The sequence below is a fragment of the Chrysochloris asiatica genome, unplaced genomic scaffold, assembly GCF_000296735.1.
Source record: "Chrysochloris asiatica unplaced genomic scaffold, ChrAsi1.0 scaffold00017, whole genome shotgun sequence".
NCBI lineage: Eukaryota > Metazoa > Chordata > Mammalia > Afrosoricida > Chrysochloridae > Chrysochloris > Chrysochloris asiatica.
This window is the reverse complement of record NW_006408535.1, coordinates 11,504,862-11,524,659: the sequence shown is the minus strand read 5'-3', so window position 1 is coordinate 11,524,659 and position 19,798 is coordinate 11,504,862. Positions and strand designations below refer to the sequence as shown.

The following is a 19,798-nucleotide window of genomic DNA, read 5'->3' as shown; positions in this document are numbered from 1 at the left end:
TATGGTATAATACTATGTACTTGTGTAATCCAAAGAGTATACAATGATTGATTAGCTCTACTAAGTGAGGGAAGTTTGGGGCAACTTATAACTTTTGTTCTTAAACTTTTCTTTGTTGTTTGAATTCTATAATGAACAATTATAATTTTCACAGAAACTGAAGAATTTCTTTTCTCATCCCACCTCAATTCCATTAAAAAATATTCAGAACATAAAAAATATAATTCTATGAAAAATAATAAAGAAAATATGAAATTAAGACAACCACTGTATACAATCTAGAGCCTCTCTAATGAGTAGGGGTAAAGAGATACTTACAAAATAATTTAGGAATTCAGATAATTTTGATGCTAACTACAAAAGAGATAAAAATATACGAAGATAAAAAAAATATCCACTCTCTGAATGTAGAATTTATTTTAATCAACTTTTAGAAAATACAAATACATAATTTTTCGACATAAACTCCTTGTTTTCAATACAATTTGCCCATCTATCAACAAGCTTTCCTATTCCCTTATTGGAAAATATTTTAGGTTGAGCTGCCAACCATGTCTTCATTTATTCATCAGAGGTGAATCTTCATCCTTGAAGGGCTGCTTTCAGGGGACCAAACAGGTGCAAGTCCACTGGAGCAGATCAGGCCACAGGAAGGATGCTTTAACACCTCAATTCCAAGTTTTCGCAAAGTGTCAACAGTGTGGGCAGAGGTGTGGAAATGTGCATTGTCAAGTTTAGGCTTCAGCTCTTCAGTGAGCATTTTCACTGAAGATGCTGACTGTTGAATCTTTTTCCTGATAGTGGTCCAATACTGGCCCTTGAGATTCCCAGAAAACTGTAGCATCAATTTTCCAGGTGACAGTTTACTTTTGCACTTTTTGTAGGTCAGCAATTGAGAATACTTTCATTCTATACTCTCCTGTTTACTCTCAGCTGCGTAGTGATGGATCCATGTGTTCTCACCAGTAATGATGTTTGTTTGTTTTTTAAACGAAACTTTACCTTCCCTTCAAGTATCAGTCCAAATTTTATTTTCAGATGTCCAAATGCTTCTGTGTATGCTCTTCTGTGAGTTACTTCATTACACATCTTGCACAAACTTTTCAAAACCCAAGTCTGTCTTGGACTGTTTCATAGACAGAGCCATGACTGATTTGCAAATGATTTGATACATAATCCACTGTTACTTGTCTTTTCAACAGAATCATTTCACATGCAGGCTCAATGTTGTCATTAGCTGTGGGTGTGCACTGGAGTTTTAATGTAACCAGAGTGTGGATAATTTTTTATTCACCCTTGTTAAAATGAAAGGAAGTGAGAAAAAATTTAACTAATGATATGTGGAAAAAGAAAGATGACATTTAAAGATTATTATGGCTACAACAGGAAAAGATAGCAGGAATTAATACATTCTGAAGAAAAGTACAGGATGTGATCATAAAAGATTAATTTTTAGGTGGCAGGGCTCCATCCTGCAGCATGGAGTTGAGGCTTAAGAAAGAGCTATAAAAGTAGGCAATAGTCTGACTACATGTGACCTTAAGAGCCAAGTTGAAAATCATATATTCACTCAATTATTTGCTTCTCCATTCATTTACTCCCATGCACAAAAATTAATTAATTCATGTATATATGTATTCATTCATGGATGAAAGTGCACATAAAGCCATCATATTCCTAATATTGAAAAAATAAAAGGAGCCTTATAAAAATGTGATTGAGGATGTTTAAGATAAAGGGGATAGTTGTAGTTATGATTATTATACAAAATATTATACGTATTCATTCAATAATAGAAATCTTTACTAGGAGGCGAGTCCATACTTGTCAACACAATAAAAAAGAAAAAAGAAAAGAAAAAGCAGCACAAAAAGGATAACATTTTTTTTTACCAAGTCTTTTTGTCCATTGATACTTGAACAACCATAAACCGGTATATGTTAAGAATGCGTTTACACATATCTGTGTGCTCATCCAAGAGATTTTTTATTTCATTTGCCGGTTCAAGAAGAAATATGTTTGAAGAGTTTATAATAAACACCTAAGATGGGGGAAAAAAACACATTATTATTTAAGGAATTTCAGTGACATACAAGGGTAGGTTTAAAAGTATTACGATGAATCACAGAAACCTTTATTAAACAAAAACACAAAATGTGAAGCTATTTTTTTCTCAACATATCCATCATTGAGGTTTACAGACTCTGAAAAGTGGTGTTTCCATCTTTCTAACCCTTCCCTGAAGAACTGTGCACCTTTATATTTACACCACATCAAAACAGCATCCTTGAAATCGTAGTCCTTTCAAACGTTCTTTTGAGTTTTGAAGGGAAAAAAAAAAAAATCAGGGCTCTAGGGTGGATGGGGTAATCTTTCCCAACAAAATTTCCCTTGTCTCCTGGTGTGGCACTGTGGATTAATGCGCCAGACTGCAAAGCCATTTGAACTGTAAGGTCGGCAGTTCAACTTCACCAGCTGCTCCTCAGAAACCCTATACAGGGTCACTATGGGTTGGACCCGACTCGACGGCACTTAATAACAACAACAACAACCATCAAAGAAAGGAGCTCTGGTAACATAGTTGTTACGAGTCAGGCTGCTAATCACATGGTCAGTAGTTCAAACCTACCAGCAGTTCCACGGGAGAAAAACGGGGCTTTCTGCTCCCATAAATATTTATAGGCTCAGAAACCCTATACAGGGTTGCTATGAGTCACATCACCACCACCACCATCCTCGAAGAATAAGTAGGCACCATTGTTCCAATGAAAAAAATATTCCTCCATGCAATTTTCCTGGTCTTTCTCTCACCAATGCAGTTTTCAATTTTCTTAAAACTGTTTTCTAATATGCCCCTGTGATGATCATGGGTCCTATGAGAAAATCTACCAAGATTACCCTTTCGGAATTTCAAAAAGGTCTCCAGAACCTTCTAAGCTGATGTCTCTGTCAGATTCCTTCAAAAGCCACTGTTTAGATTGGACCTTATTCTGCAGACATCTTAATGGATAAGACAAAATACATTACTGAGAGAACTTGTCTGCAGCCATTCAATGATCACAGAAACATGTATGAAAACACTCTGCTTTGAATAAAACCAAATATATACTAACTGGAGCCCAAGTAGCAATATCTTGCTCTCATACATATTAGACTTTGAAAATACTAAACTACTTATTAACAATATTTCAATTAAAAAAAAAAAAAGTCATAAAGTGATCCACCTGCAAGACTGCCTGGGTACCAGCATGTATATTTTGTTCTGTGGCTTCTTCAGAGGCATTATGAAGAACATCTTGGTAGGAAGAATTTTTTGCCCAGCTGGAATTTCGAGCATTATCAGCAGTAATGGTCCCATTTTCCTGAAACAAAATATCAAGTATTGAATATATTACTAATGTGGCGCTGTGGGTTAATACATCAGACTGCAAAGTCATTTGAACTGTAACATTGGCAGTTCAAGCTCACCAGCTGCTCCTCGGAAACCCTATACAGGGTTGCTATGGGTCGGAACCTACTCAACGGTACTTGCCAACAAACAACAATAAAATAATAGTAGACTCCTGGTGTGGCGCTGTAGGATCAGCACTGGACCATGACCCACAGGTCAGCAGTTCAAACCCACCAGTTGCTCCTCAGAAACCCTATACAGGATCATTATTAGTAGGAAATAGGAGTTCTGATGTAGTGCTATGGGATAATGCACTGGAATGTAAGGATGGTTTGAAGCGCAAGGTAGGTGGTTTAAACTTACCAGATGCTCCTTAGAAACCCTACATGGATCTCTGTGGGTCAGAACCAACTCAATGGCACTTAACAACAACTCATACCTTTGTAACTGCTATTCCCACTGCATGTCCCTGTTCCCATTTGTTTACCTACTATTCATATTATATTACCTCCTCCATGAAGTCTTCGATCATCCCACTTTGAGTTAGGTATTCTTTCTTTCAAGCTCTAGGATAATAATGCTCACTTTGTATGTTTGTCTTCTTGTTAAATCATAAGTTATGTAAAGGTAGAAATGATGTCTTTTTATGCTCATGCCTCCAACTCTAGTACTCCTAAAGGTGGGCATTACCACATTGTAGATGATACTTTTTAATTTGTGGGGGTGTTTCGTTGTCATAAGTATTGAGAGATACCGCTAGGATTTAATAGAATGGGCCAGGTATATGATACTGCTGCATGCTACATGTATTTCAAAACTCTTACAGATTCAATGTGACTAAAAAACCCATTTAATTATCTGAGCGGATACCTCCATTTTCTCTACGCACACCAAATCTTATGATTTTGATCTATACTTATAAAAATAAATTAATAAAAGATATGCCTTTGGTTTTGGGTTCAAGACATTAACAAGAGTTGTAGCATTTTGAAAATGAAAACCACATCTCTAATGGCAATATTAGTTTCATTATTTGAGAAATCAATGCAACACACATATAACTGATGAATGTGATGTTGCTATTTTCACAATAAGGGACTCTGATGGTGCAATGGGTTAAGTATTGAACTACTAACTGAAAGGTTGATAGCTTGAACCCACCAGCTATTTTGAGGAAGATAAGGCTGATTACTCCTGTAAAGAGTTATTTGGCACATACAGTCACTACAAGTTGGAATCAACTAGACACCTGTTGGTTTGGTTTGATATATTCCAACTGATTCCTCTTTTGTCTTTTGTTTTGCATGTGTGTGTGGAGAACATGGTAGTCTGCCAGGGTTGTTATGCCTAAATATTTACATATTAAAATACATATAGTTTTATCATATTTTTTCCTTTTATTCTCTTTTATAGTAAAGTTAGGACATTGTTGTTTTAATTATGTAGGTAGATTATATATGTACCAATTTTACTTAAGGAGAATAAATGATGCAGGGTCAGCTCAATACATATAGATGTAGCAAGACTAAGAGACTTGAAAAAATTGCACTGATTAATTTTCCTTTTCTAGCATAACACAATCTTTACATTGGTGTAGAATGTTGTTATTGTTAAGTGCCACTGAGTCAGTTCCAACCCACAGCGACTGCGTATAGGGTTTCCAAGGAGTGGCTAGTGAGCCTGAATCACCAACATTGAAGTACAAACCAATTTTGCAATCCAGCACATTAACCTACAGCACCACACCAGGAATACACCTATACATTTTATGATTTTATTTTATAATTTATATGGTTAACTTTAATCATCTCAATCATACTTCTTACCTTTTTCCCCTTCTTAGTAATAGGTATATAGTTATTTATTTATATATGCATGTATGTATGTACATATCATACACATACACACACATCTGTGTAAGTATATATTCCATTAACATCTTAAAGCCCCCTGGTATATATATATAAAAAAAACACCAAACCAATTGCTGTCAAGTCAATTCTGACTCACAGAGACCCCATGTGTTACAGAGTAGAATTGTTCCAGAGGGATCAGAATATAATCTTTACAGAAACCTATTTCCAAGACTTTCTTATGCAGTACCATCAGGTGGGTTTGCACCACCAACCATTAGGTTAGTTTTTGTTGTTGTAGTGTGCCATTGAGTCAGTTCCAACTCACAGCGACCCTATATAGTATTCCCCAGGAGCAGCTGGTGGGTTTCAACCATCGACCTTGTGGTTAGCAATTCAGCGCTTACTCTATAGCACTACTTTAGTAGTGGAGCACATGCCATTTGTGCAGTCCAGGAATCTTCTGATTACTCATGAATCCCTGAAGAATGTGACCATTCTAATTATATATTAAAATCATGAGTAAACTGCATTCATGAGGTTAGTTACCAGGATGAATAAACATTACCAAATGACTCCTATCTAGATTCAGTAACACTTATGTCAGTATCTGAACTCCTAGTATGGCACTGTAAGATCACCACTGTACTTCAAACCACATGGCTGGAAGTTCAAACACATCAGCTGCTCCTCAGAAGTCCTATATAAGGTTGCTATAAGGAGCTCTGGTAGCGTAGTGGTTATGAATCGGGCTGCAAACTGCAAGGTCAGCAGTTCGAAATTACCAGATGTTCCACGGGAGAAAGATGAGGCTTTCTGCTCCTATAAAGATTTACAGCCTCGGAAACCCTGTACAGGGTCGCTATGAGTCGGAACCGACTCCACAGCACATAACAACAGCAACAACAATGGAAGTCAGAACCGACTCAACAAAACTTAACAATAACAAAAGATGTCAATATCCGGAATCCTGGTGTAGCACTGTAGGATAAGCACTGGACTGCTAATGGTAAGGTTGGCAGTTCAAATCCACCAGCCCTCCTTTGGAAACCTATACAGGGTTGCTATGAGTCAGAACTGACTCGATGACCCTGCACAGTAATAACAACATGTTAATATCTAGGACCCCTGGGGATGCTGTGGATTAAGCATCAGACGGCTAACCAAAAGGTTGGCAGTTCAAACCCACCACTCACTTTGCAAGAGAGGCAGTCTGCTTTCCTAAAGATTTACAGCCTCAGAACGCCTATGGAACAGTTCTACTTTTTCCTACAGACTATGAGTCCACCAGACTCAGCATGACCATTTTGAACTTTCTCATGTGGCCATGAAGGCAAAAGGCCAGCAGGTGGTACAGCACACTGTTAACTGGCAGAGCAAAAGCCATGGACTTTCATTTATTGCTATGTGAGTTGTTCTTTTTTGTTTGTTTTCCTTCTTGCATCACACAAAAGGCGACAGCAACTGCAGCCACGTAGCCAAGTCACAGGCATACCCTCTACAAACCCACCAATTATGCAAGAGCCAATACCAGCTACTATATACAGGAGTCCTGGCGTGGCACTGTGGGTTAATGCGCTAGACTGTGAAGTCGGTGTGAACTACAAGGTTGGTGGTTCAAGCTCACCAGTTCCTCCCTGGAAACCCTCTACAGGATTGCTATGGGTCGGAACTAACTCGACAGCACTTAACAACAACAACAACATATACTGGTTACAGAATACCATATGACAAGGAAGTCAAGTTTATTTCAAGATAAAACAGAAGGTTTTAATTTGGGGGAAAATGAACAAATTATTCACATTATCTTATTTTACCAGATCAGGAATTTTCTGATCCTACAACCCACTCTAGTGCAAAAAATTCCAACAAATTCAGAATATTCTGGTTTGTGATGGGTACCCATGCATGAAATAATATAGGCAATACTTCCAGGGAAAGAACAACTGTACTTTGTAACCACTCCAAGAAAAATATACTACTATATCCATTTGATGTAGAATCACACTGCTTTAAATATTACTCTTAAAATATTGTTGTTATTTGTGTCATCAAGTCAATTACACCTTTAATATTGTTGTTGTTATCTGTGCTGTCAAGTCAGTTCTGACTCCGTATAGGGTTTGGATTCTGAAGAGTAGATGGTGGGTTTAAACTGCTAGCCTTAGAGTTAGCAGTTCAGTGTTAAGCATACAGCATCACACCAGGACTCCCATCTACTAATTTCAATCTAGACAGTCACTTAAAGAATAGCAAAAGAGCTTGATAATATATATTTCGTACCTGTGGCATCAAAAAACTTTGGGTTAGGAAATATATATTTCAAAATATACTGAAATAATCTTTACCTTCCTATTTAGTAAGAGTACTTGTGTTAACATGCCATTGTATTTGTGAAAATCTAATCTATTTAAACCTATAATAAATTGTACCTCTTCTCTTTTTTCTCCTTCTTCCACTGAAATATCATGGTCTATGACATTCTCAATGCAAGGTAAGTCTGAAGATGAGATCACAATTTCTTCAGGTTCTTGCATGAACAAAGGTTTTTCTTCTTGTTGGATCCATTCTTGATAAACTTTTACCACTTTTCTCATAGCTGCTGCTTCACAAATTGGCAATAAAAATGCCTAGTGGAAAAGAGAGGGAGAGAATAAAGATACTTATTTCACTGTCACAAACTTCTTGTACACACGTCTACCATTATAAAACAGGAAATACAAATGACTGTCTAAAAAGCTTCTTGTAGCTAAATAATTTATAAATGCATTGAGAGATAAATGCTTTTAGAAGCCAGAATGACTTTTAAATGGAAAGGGCAAAGACTTGTTTCAGCAATCTCACGATGCAATATTCTGTGTCATAAAATAGTTGTGCCCAGACAAAGCTCAATGTAAAAACAAGTTTTCATAATAAATCAAATTTAATAACTTCCATTATTACTGATTTAAGAATTACTGCTAATAAAGTAAAATTGAATAAAAAGATTTTACTTTTTAAAACAAAAATTAGACCTAAACTCTAAGAACTAATAAAAATTAGATGTAACAGGACAACTGGAAAAAATAAAGGTTAACGCTTTCACAGTTTATTTTACATATAATAAAATTATTTAACTTAAATAATAAAGTAAAATCACTAAAATATTCAAAGGAGTATCTTATAGCTATTTTTCCCTTCAGTACCTTCTGGTTTACCTTAATTAGAAAAAGTGAGTATTTTCCTAATCACAAAAATACTATCCTCATAGGAAAAATGTTTTAATGCAATCCAGGCATGCAAAAAGAATACTATAAAGACACTCTTAATGTCACTTCCAAAGCCCTTTCCCTATGCATGTTTACGTGGTTATATATTGTAAACATTTTCACTGTACAGGCTTCTAATCTCACGGTCAGCAGTTCGAAACTACCAACTGTTTCACGGGAGAAAGATGAGGCTTTTTGCTCCCATAAAGATTTACAGCCTCGGAAACCCTATACAGGGTTGCTATGGGTCAGAACTGATGCTACTGCATACTACCACCACCACCACCATTAATTTAAAACTCACAAAACCTTTACATAACCCTGACGATACTTTCTGGCCTAGATTCATCAGTGTCGTTGTTGTTAAATGCCATCACGTCGTTTTTGACTCAAGGCCACCTTGGATAGGGTTTCTGAGACTGTCAATCTTTGAGAATGGAAAGTATCATCTTTCTCTAGTGAAGTGGGCTCAAACCACCAGTCTTGTGGTTAGCACACCAATGCATTGTGTTGCTGCTGTTGTTGTTGTTAAGTGCCACTGAGTCAGTTCGGACTAATAGGGCCTTGTATAGGGTTTCCAAGGAGCAGCTGGTGGGTTTGAACTGCTGAACCTTGAACCTTGTGATTGGATTACATGAAATCCCCAGATATTCATTCAGTTATCAAAGTAAAAATATTTTTTATTTATATGATATACAGGAACTTTGGGTCCTATGAAAATAGAGTACCTGTCCTTGTAGAGCTTACATTCATGTGCTACCTTAACGATGAAGAAAATCCTTTTATGGAAGTACAGAGACAGCTGACGCAATCACTCTGTCCATCAAATTACTCAGGCTAGTTTGTACTAGTAGAGTTTTGTTTCTATTTTTATTATTATTTTTTTTTAATACAGATTTTCAGTGGTGATGAGCTTTTTCAACCCCATTGGTTCTACCTTCTTGTATTTCCCATTCTAATTTCTTCATAACTTAAAAAAACAAGTCTCTCTAGTCTCAGGTATTATTTCTCAATTTTGTGCTGAGATGCATGTTTATAAGACCTGGAGAGATAATTTATTGGAATGAACTAACTGACATCCTCCATTCCCCCTTTCCTTTTTTACATGAATGTTACTACTTCATATGTAGAATGATGTTGCAAAGTTACCATGGTGAAGTTGACAAATACCACTAAAATTATTGATTTAGAAGTAACTTTCTCCTACTGCTTTAATCTGATAAATGGTTACTATATGACATTTTCTAATACGGCAGTCTAAGTTCTGGGTATCTGTTACTTTGGCACTATTCTTGTAAGCCTTTTTTTTTTTTTTTTTTTGCCAGAGTACTATACCTCAGCCCTATTTCAAAGACAAATCTTAATTGAAAGAAAAGTTATAGAAACAATAAGTAAGATTATTTGTTTTATAATATATCCTCCCTGTCCAGTTTGGTTAGCTTGTTATGCAATATAAGTGAAATATCAGGTTTTTATCCCTTTGCCATTTTTATCATTAAAATTCACACACACACACACACACACACACAGAAAAAAACCACATCAGAAGTCCTCACTGCATTATGGTGGTGGTGGTAGTTATGTGCCGTGAAGCCGGTTCCGACTCATAGCGACCCTGTACAGGGTTTCCAAGGCTGTAAATCTTCACAGGAGCAGAAAGCTTCATCTTTCTCCCACGGAACAGCTAGTACTTTAGAACTGCTGACCTTGCGGTTTACAGCCTGATTCGTAACCACTACGCTACCAGAGCTCCTTCACGGCATTATAGGTGTATTTAATAAGAATCATGGACCAAATGATCTTATTTTCTCTTAGTGAAATTAGTAAAAATATCAGCTTTCCTGAGATAATGATAAAGTTACTGTGTGATATCAACAGGGGTATCTCATGTTATCCATTAATCCTTTTATTTAATTACCTAGTGAACTGGATTCTTAGCTACCTTAGCGTGGAGGAAGGTAGACTCTCCACTCAGTAGTATCCAATCTGTCTGGGTGGGACTGATGAAAGGAGAGAGGGATAGGTCTTTCTCCCATGAAACAGCTGGTAGTTTCTAACTGCTGACTTTTGAGATTAGCAGCTCGATGCATAATCACTATGCAACCACAGTTCCTTTCCCGCGTCACATAGTCCATCCAAGCAAACCTGAAACCTGACAACTATAACCACTGCCAAAGCTACACAAATTGTGAAATCAAGTTTTTGTCTGAATGTAGGCTGACCACTTTAATTACTGCCTCATTCTTTGATATACACACTAAAAAGCATCTATCAGAGATGAAGAGCATTTGCTTTGTCTAGAGAAACCCTGACAAGTAAAGGCAGTGTGCACAGAAAAAAACAAAACAAAACACTGACATGGGAAATAGGATATAGTAGTTTTGTCCCAGATCTACTACTTACTTGCTATGAGAATTGAGTGACCTCCTTCAGCTACAAACCTCAATGATGTTTGCCTGCAAAAGTTAAGTACCTTTGCTATTAAGAGCCACTGATTAATTTTCATAAATTTTATTTTTTCATAGCACCTCTATATATTTGAGAATGTGCATTTAAAAATTAATTCCTAGCTAGCTTGACGCAAAATTGTTTTGTTTTGTGTTTTTCCCCTCTCTTTCTCTGTCCTTTTTTTCCTCTCAAGTAAAATCTGTTTTAACCAAACTGCCTTAGAAGGCAACACTATTTTTGAAAAGAGGATAAAAGAAATGAAATCAGAAAGGCTTCTCACATTCTTTAACCAACTTGTATTGGTCACAGCACAGAAGACAAAATAGTTATTATAATTAAATAATCAAATGATGAAAGAAAAATTTCAAAGTGTTAAACTTGCTAAAGTTGTGTGATAGACACACATTCACAACAACCAAAAAAAAAAAAAAGAAGAGTAGGTGCTGAGGCTGGTTATGTATAACCAAAATCTTCATGGAATTTGGTTTCTTGTGTGTAGATTTAGGGTCATGGTTTCATAGGACACCCCAGTGCACTTATGTCCGTTCTACTAAACATGAAGAATTTTATAATTTCCAATGACATAAGAATTTACACTTTATAACTGTACAACTGGCCTAAAAACATGTTTAGTGCTTGTTCTACCTCCTAGGCCCCTGCGTAGTAGCAAGGGTCATAAAAGCTTGCAGGCAATTGTCCAAGGCACAACTATTGGTCTTTATTCACCTGAAGCAACAGAGAAAGAAGGTGCCTCAGAAACAGAAGGAAGATACGAACTCCACAAACAACTGCCTTCATTGCTGTGATACCTGATTTGACCAGATACCAATACTGAGCATTTTGATCTAAGGGTCTATAGAAGATATACCAAGGACAACAAAACACCTTTTTTTACAATGGATGATTCCCTTCAAGAAGACAGTATATTTAGTTTCATACAGAGATTCCTACAAGTGTCCAGTATCACCAACGTACAATGACCTTACTGATTGTAGGACCTCAGACCAACTCCTAAGAAGTATTGCATCCTTCCTGCAGCAAATTCCTCCAATGTGACTAAACCCCTGATATCACTTGTATTGACTGCTTCCATTCTCCACTCAGCATCGTTGACTTAACCTGCATATTGATCAGTACAACACTCAGCCATACTCCATTTAGTTCAGCCAGCACAACCTATGTTCTAACATTGTGAAACAAAGTTAAGTATCAAGGACATTAAGTTCTCATGTCGATTTAATGTAGTAAAGGCCCATTGTATGTTTTAGTTCTGAGCACCCATTCCAGCTTCACTGTTTATGTACTATCAGTGTGACCTTGAAAAAAACCACTTCCTCTACATCATTTAGTGCTTTAACAGGCATGCCAGTCTTCCTTCATACATAACAGATAAAAATGAGTTTGTATCTTGAAAATATGTAAATGAGAAGGAAAAAAAAAAAAAAGTCTATAGAAGAATCCTGATCAAAAGGGGGAATACGCAGAACAGATTTAAAAATTCTCATAAACTTTAGATTTCCAGGAATCATGAAGGTTGGATGAACCTCTGAAATCAGTGTCTGGAGATATCTTTAAACCTTAAACCAAAAATATTCTCTTAAATACTCTTAAGACAAAACAATGTTAAAGTTGTTGTTAAGTGCCACAGAGTCAGTTCTAACTTACAATGACCTCGAATAGGGTTTCTGAGGCACAGCTGGCGGGTCTTAACTACCGATCTTGTGGTTCGCAGTCAATGCTGATCCACAGCAGTGTACCACTAATAAAAAAAAGGTCTGCCTTGAACATTATGTTTTTTTAAAGAACTATCTCTATGGTAGAGGCCTGGTGTGACGCTGACCGTAAGATGAGTTTGAACTGCAAGGTCAGATGTTCAAACCCACCAGCTGCTTCTTGGAAACCTTATACAGGGTCGTTATGGGTCAGAACTAACTTGATGGCACTTAATGACAACATCTCTATTTATCAAACTGACAACAGCAATTGAAAATAAACTTAGGGGGCAGTGAATTTATCTTAATATGGAAGGAATTTACAAAAGGAAGTTGAAAATAGTTGAACAACTCTAAGAATATAATCTATATCACTAATTGGTACGTGTACAAACTTTCACAATTAAAGAAAAAATTATTCTAATAATACAAATGTGAGGGGGTAGGAAAAAACTTATTAAACTCATCAAACCAAAAATGCTAAAGTATATGAGAATATTATAACATTAAATATAGTCAGTTAAAGAAATATGAACTTTTAAAACATCTCCATAAAGAATTAATAAAATTTAAATACCCAAAAGTTAGTATAGCCTTTATCACACATTTAACATACTCAAGAGTATTTTACCTGACGAAATATCTCTGTGACAAAGTTTACATTACTTCTTTTACAAGAAAAAACTCTCCGAACAATTTCAATGTCTGTGAGATGTTCTTCATCAATACTGCAGAGACTAGAGGAGCTAGGTTCTCGCTCTGTGAGAGTGCTTGTGTTGGAATGAGATTGTTCTGCCTCTGTGCTTCTGTCTGCTTTATCAGTATTATCATTTTTGTTTTCTTCTCGAGATGCCAAACTAGCAGCTGCTCTCTAAAATTTTTAAGAAGTAAAAATATCTTTATTATTTAACAGGATGTTTTATCATTTAATAGCAATCATTATAGAAGCCAAAGCATTACACAAATAATTGTTTAAAACTCAGGCAGAGTTATATTTAGAATCCATTCTAAATATTAGATGACAATGCAAATAACTCAAAATCTGAGTAATATAAAGGTCCCACAAAACATAAGGAAACTAATCTACATGATCAGTAATTTTTTTTTTCCTCAGTACATTTAGAGTCCTGGTATGGCACTGTTGGATAAGCACTGGACTACTAATCAAAAAGTTGACAGTTCAAACCCAGCAGCCGCTCCTTGGAATCGCTATATAGGGTGGCTATGAGTCAGAATTGACTCAATGGTACTTAACAACAACACATCTGGAAAACAAACAAGTTACCGAATTAAAGCTAACAGAAGAATAATGCAAATGGAGACATCTCAGCTCTCCAAAAACTTGACATTGGTCTAGTTACCTAATTGCTGTTGTTGTTAAGTGCCGTTGAGTCAGTTCAGACCCATAGTGAATCTGTACAGGGTTTCCAAGGAGCAGCTGGTGAGCTTGAACTGCCGACCTCATGGTTCAAACCAACTTTGCAGTCTAGTGCATTAACCCATACAGCCCTCCCCAGGACTCCAGTTACCTAATATAAAGTCTTAAAGTTAAAAACCATCTCTGTTTTACCTTAGAAACAAAATTACACAAAAACTTTTTAAACATAAAAACAAACAGAACAAAATTATGGCAGATGTAGGAGAAGTGAAGCTAAATGAATATATTAGAAAGCTTGAAAATTTTATATCCTAATAATTTAACAGAATTATCACCAAGACTAAGATCAAGCCGAATTCTAGGGAGACAGTAAGTCTTACAGTGGTGACAAATCCCCACCAAGGTTTGATAGGAGAGCATAACACTGTGGTATGTAAATAATTTTCTTGAAAGTTATTCAATTTTAGTCTTAGTTTTATCATCTAGGAAATGAAAGGTTTTAAGTAAGTGATCATATATGCTTTCCTGGACAAACAGTCTATGATTTTAAGTCTACTGAATTCTGGTACTAGAAAAACAGCTCTTCTTGAGGGTTTCTGTATTTTATAACTCATTATAGAGAAGCTGGACTAAGGTTTTTGGAGAAAACATGACATACAGCTTTCTACAGAAAACTGGATGACTAAGGAGAATAAAAGTCAAACTCTCTGATCTCTAATGAACTAAATAAACATCCACCTCATTTTTGAAAGTTTTAAGAAGGCATACAAAAAATGTATACCATATAATATTCTAAAACTTAAATGAGGAAATCTGAGCAATGGAACAGTAAAGATATTAATAACATACTATAATATAGACAAGTCCCGTTTCTCCAATAAAAGAGACAGGATTTTTCAATTGCATTCTGTGAACACCTAGAAAATATTAAAGGGCTATGAGGTGCTAGAACCATTTGATTGTAAGATATTTCCATTTATAAAATTTGTGCAATTTAGAATACTTTTAATACTGTATAATAAAATACAATATAGGAATATATGAGAAGCTGAAAATGGTTTAAAATTGAAATTCTCTTCTATATATAGTAAGTTTAATGTTTTAAATTTTTATTTGCTTTAAATGTGCTCTACACCCAAAGCAGTTGAAATCAATGGACAAAACTTCAAAACCATTTCTAACTTTAATAAGCATGGCTTAGGTTTATATTACCTGAATATTCTTTGGTAAGACTTCACCTTCCATCCCAGGAATATGAGGTCCTATATGTGGTTTTGGCTCAAGCCAGAAAGAAACCAGCCAACGAATGACAATAACACGAGCCTTAATAAAAGGCTCCTTTGTACAATAGATTGCTTCATTGGTTTCAGCATCCTTCTTTACCATTACATAATGTGGCTTTGGTCTCATCTGTGGGATATCTATTCAAAATAAAAGGAAAACAAATCAAAACAGAAAGGAAATATGTAGGATAACCTGTATTTTTAAACATTTGAGAAAATACTGCGATGATGCTCTGGTATAGAAGTTACTCTAGGGAAAAAAACGACATTTAAAAAATAATTAACTTGATGTTTACAAAGAATCCAGAAGAATGAATCATATATATACTAGGCTCATATATGAAGACATATCTTTTTGTAAAATAGCAAAAGTTTCAATGAATTCTATCTAAATGCAGAGATGTTTCCAGAGCCATTTAAAATTAATGAGCATGACCATCAAGTACCCTAACAATGAGACACATATTTTGAAGGAAAGTAAGAGTATTAGAATTTTTCTGATTGCCAAAGCAAAAATATTTTTAGAATACATGGGGGTTTCAAAAACTTCATTAAAAATTCCAATTACCTTTCAAGTCCATATTTCACAAACTTTTCAAAGGCTCCTTTTATTGTTCCCAGTGGTGTGTTACTGACTGATTCAAGCCATTTCTAATAGTCCTAATGGTTTTGTCTATGTCTAATAGTTGCCTAAACTTGTCAGAGCTTAAAATAAGAAAGAACATTTTCCTGAAAAATGGATGTTTCCATGTAAAGACTACCAATGTCTTCTCTATATGGCAAAGGTCTGCTTCTAGCACAGGATTTGTCCTTAAAGTTTGAACTTCCAGGTTCAAGACATCTTGGTGTAGCCACTAAACACTAAGACATGATCAGTATACAACAATGTAATTATTCATGCAGAACTTGAGTAAGACTGCTAGTAAATGCAATCATTATTGTTGCTGTTGTTGTTAAGTGTCCCGTCAGTTCTGATTCACAGTGACCCAAGGAGTTGCTAGTGGGCCATCCTGGCCTCCAAGGAGCACTCTGGCTGTACTTCTTCCAACACAGATCTGTTTGTTCTTTTGGCAGTCCACAGTACTTTCAATATTCTCCTCCAACACTACAATTCAAGTGCAGCAATTTTTCTGTGGTCTTCCTTATTCACTGTCCAACTTTCGCATGCATATGAGGTGACTGAAAACACCATGGCTTGGGCCAGGCATACTTAAGTCCTCAAAATGACATCCTTTAAGATGTCACTTTTAAGTTGTCTGTTTTTAACAGATTTCCTAATGCAATGTGTCCTCTGATTTCTTGACTTCTGCTTGGATGAGCATTAATTGTTAATCCAAGTACAATGAAATCCTTGACCACTTCAATATTTTCTTCATTCATCATGATGTTACCTATTTGTATCTAGTTGTAAAGATGTTTGTTTTCTGTACATTGTGTTGTAATCCATACTGAAGTTGCAATCCAAATTGAAGGCTTTGATCTTCATTTGATCTTCACTTTCAGCAAGAAATATGTGTGTCATCTGCATAGCACAGGTTGCTGATCACCCCTTCCTCCAATTCTGATGCTGAATTCCAACTTCTAGGATTATTTGCTCAGCATACAGGTTCAGTAAATTTGGTGGAAGGCTACAACCCTGATGAACATCTTTCCTGATTTTAAACCATCCAGTATCCCTTTTAAGCAGCTCTGGTAGTGTAGTGGTTACGAATCGGGCTGCTAATCTCACGGTCAGCAGCAGTTCGAAACTACCAGCCATTCCGTGGGAGAAAGATGAGGCTTTCTGTTCCCATAAAGATTTACAGCCTCAGAAACCCTATGCAGGGTTGCTATGAGTCGGAACCGACTCCATGGCACAAAGCAACAACAACAACAGTAGCCCCTTGTTCTGTTCAAACAAATATCTCTGGGTCTATGTATAGGTTCCTGACGAGCACAATTCAGTGTTCTGGAATAGCCATTCTTCACAATGTTATCTCTATAGTTATGATCCACAGAGTCAAATGCCTTTGCATACTCAATAAAGCACAAGCAAACACCTTTCTGATATGCTCACATTTCAGCCAACATCCTTCTGATGTCAGCAATCATATCACTCATTCCACGTCCTCTTCTGAGTATGGCTTAAATTTCTGGTAGCTCCCTGTCAACGAACTACTGCAACTGTTTTTGAATTATCTTCAGCAAAATTTTATTTGCACGTGATATTAATGATATTATTCAATGGTTTCCATAGTCCATTGGGTCACCTTTGTTTGGAATGGGCACAAATATGGATCTCTTCCAATCAACTGGCCAGGTAGCTGCCTTCCAAATCTCCAAATTTCTTGAAACTTTTCCACTGGTATTCTGGCAATTCCTGAAGTCTTGTTTTCAGCTATTGCCTTCAGTGCAGCTTGGACTTCTTTCTTCCATGTCATGGTTCTTGATCATATACCACCCTCCCTTAAATGGCTGAACATCAATCAATTCTTTTTGGTACAATTTCTTTTTGTGTATCCCTTCCATCTTCTTTTGATGCTTCCTCATCATTCAATTATTACCCACTGAATCCTTCAATATTGCAAGTCAAGGCTTGAAATTTTTTCTTTAGTCCTTCCAACTTGAGAAATGCAAAATTCGATTCTTCCCTTTTGGTTTTCTGACACCAGGTCTGTACATTTCATTATAATACTTTGTCTTCTTGAGCTGTCCTTTGAAATTTTCTGTTCGCCTTTTATTTCTTCCATTCATGTTAGCTACTATACATTCAAAAGCAAGTTTCAGAGTCTCTTCTGACATCCAGTTTGGTCTTTTCTTTCTTTTTAATGACTTTTTGCTTTCTTCATGTACGATGTTCTTGATATCATAACAAAATGCTTCTGGTCTTTGGTCACTATTGTTTAGTATATCAAATCTGTTCTTGAGATGGTCTCTTTTAAGGTGGGATATGCATCAGTTTGCATTTTGACTCTTGTGGATGTGTTTTAATTTTCTTCAGTTTTACCCTAACTTGCCTATGAGCAATTCATGGTCTGTTCCACATTTAACCCTTGGGCTTGTCTAGGCTTATGATATTGAGCTTCTCCACTGTCTTTTCCCACAGATATAATCTTGATTACTGTGTAATCAATTTGGAGAGTTCCATGTGCAGTTACCGTTTATGTTTTTAGGGGAAAAAGGTATCTGCAATGAAGTTGATTGGTCTTGCAAAATATTATCATGTGATCGCCAGCGCCATTTCTATCACTAAGACCATATTTTCCAACTACCAATCCCTACTCTCCAACTTTCACATTCCAACCATCAGTAATCATCAATCCATCTTGACTGCATGTTTAATCAATTTCAGACTGAAGAAGCTGTAGAATTATTTAATTTCTTCATCACTGGCTTTGATGATTGGCATATTACTCAGACATGAAGTCTTGATGCATACTATAACATGGAGGAACCTAGAATATTTCCTGAGTGAAAGTCAGTCACAACAAGACAAATACTGTATGATCTCTCTTACATAAAATAAGCAAATCACCTAGACAAACCAAACACTGTCAGTGAGTGGTTACCAAGGTGAGAGAGAAGGAAAAGAGAGGTTTTACTTAAGTGACACTGTGTTTATGTTATGGTGATAAGAGAATTTTGGAAAGGCTAGTAGTGGTTACAAATCGGGCTGTGAACCTTAGGGTCAGCAGTTCGAAACTACCAGCTGTTCCAGGGGAGAAAGATGAGGCTTTCTGCTCCCGTAAAGATTTACAGCCTCGGAAACCCTGTACAGGTTCGCTATGAGTCAGAACCAACTCCACGACACATTACAATAACAACAACAACAAGGATAAAAGTACCCTGGTTGCACGGTAGTATTAAGATTGGACTACTAACTACAAGGTAAGCAGGCAAACCCAACAGTTACTCTGTGAGAAAAAGATGAGATTTTTGTTCCTGTAAACATGCATAGTCTCTAAGGAGTTCTGGTAGCATAGTGGTTACGAATTGGGATGCTAACCTCAAGGTTAGCATTTCGAAACTACTTGCTACTCTGCGGGAGAAAGATAAGGCTTTCTGCTCCTGTAAAGATTTATAGCCTTGGAAACCCTGTGGTTTCACCACCAACACCACCAAAACCCATATAGAGTCACTATGCGCCAGAAGTGACTCAATGGCAGTGGGTTTAAGGTTGCACAAAATGACAAATATAATCTATGTTACTGAATTGCTCAGGTGGAAACTGTTAAATTGGTGAAGGTTTTGTTTTGCATATTTATATCATAATAAAAAAGAAAAAAATAATAAAATTTAAAACTCAGAGAAAAAGTCTTCCATCACAATGAAAATTTCGAATAGGAACAAACAAGATGGCGGATCGGGTGAAAGTGCAGTAAAGGAGCTCCACCAACAACAACACAGAATAACCGACCAAGCAGGCTCAGGGGATGGTCCCAGAACTCTGAATCACATATAAAGGAATATTTAGAAGGTTGGAAGGCTCACAGCTGGGGGAATTTG

General features: G+C 36.3%; 1 protein-coding gene across 4 annotated transcripts in view; it reads right to left on the bottom strand.

Annotated features, from left to right (window-relative positions):
* RALGAPA1 (Ral GTPase activating protein, alpha subunit 1 (catalytic)) overlaps nt 1–19,798 on the bottom strand; it is a 261,272-nt gene that overhangs the window by 192,615 nt on the left and 48,859 nt on the right. For all 4 annotated transcript variants that reach the window (XM_006835341.1, XM_006835339.1, XM_006835340.1 and 1 more), the window contains exons 9-13: nt 15,243–15,451; nt 13,284–13,523; nt 7,677–7,874; nt 3,225–3,362; nt 1,893–2,041 (exon numbers count right to left, since the gene is read on the bottom strand). In XM_006835341.1, coding sequence (XP_006835404.1) covers nt 1,893–2,041; nt 3,225–3,362; nt 7,677–7,874; nt 13,284–13,523; nt 15,243–15,451 — 934 coding nt within the window. The remainder of the gene's footprint in view (nt 1–1,892; nt 2,042–3,224; nt 3,363–7,676; nt 7,875–13,283; nt 13,524–15,242; nt 15,452–19,798) is intronic.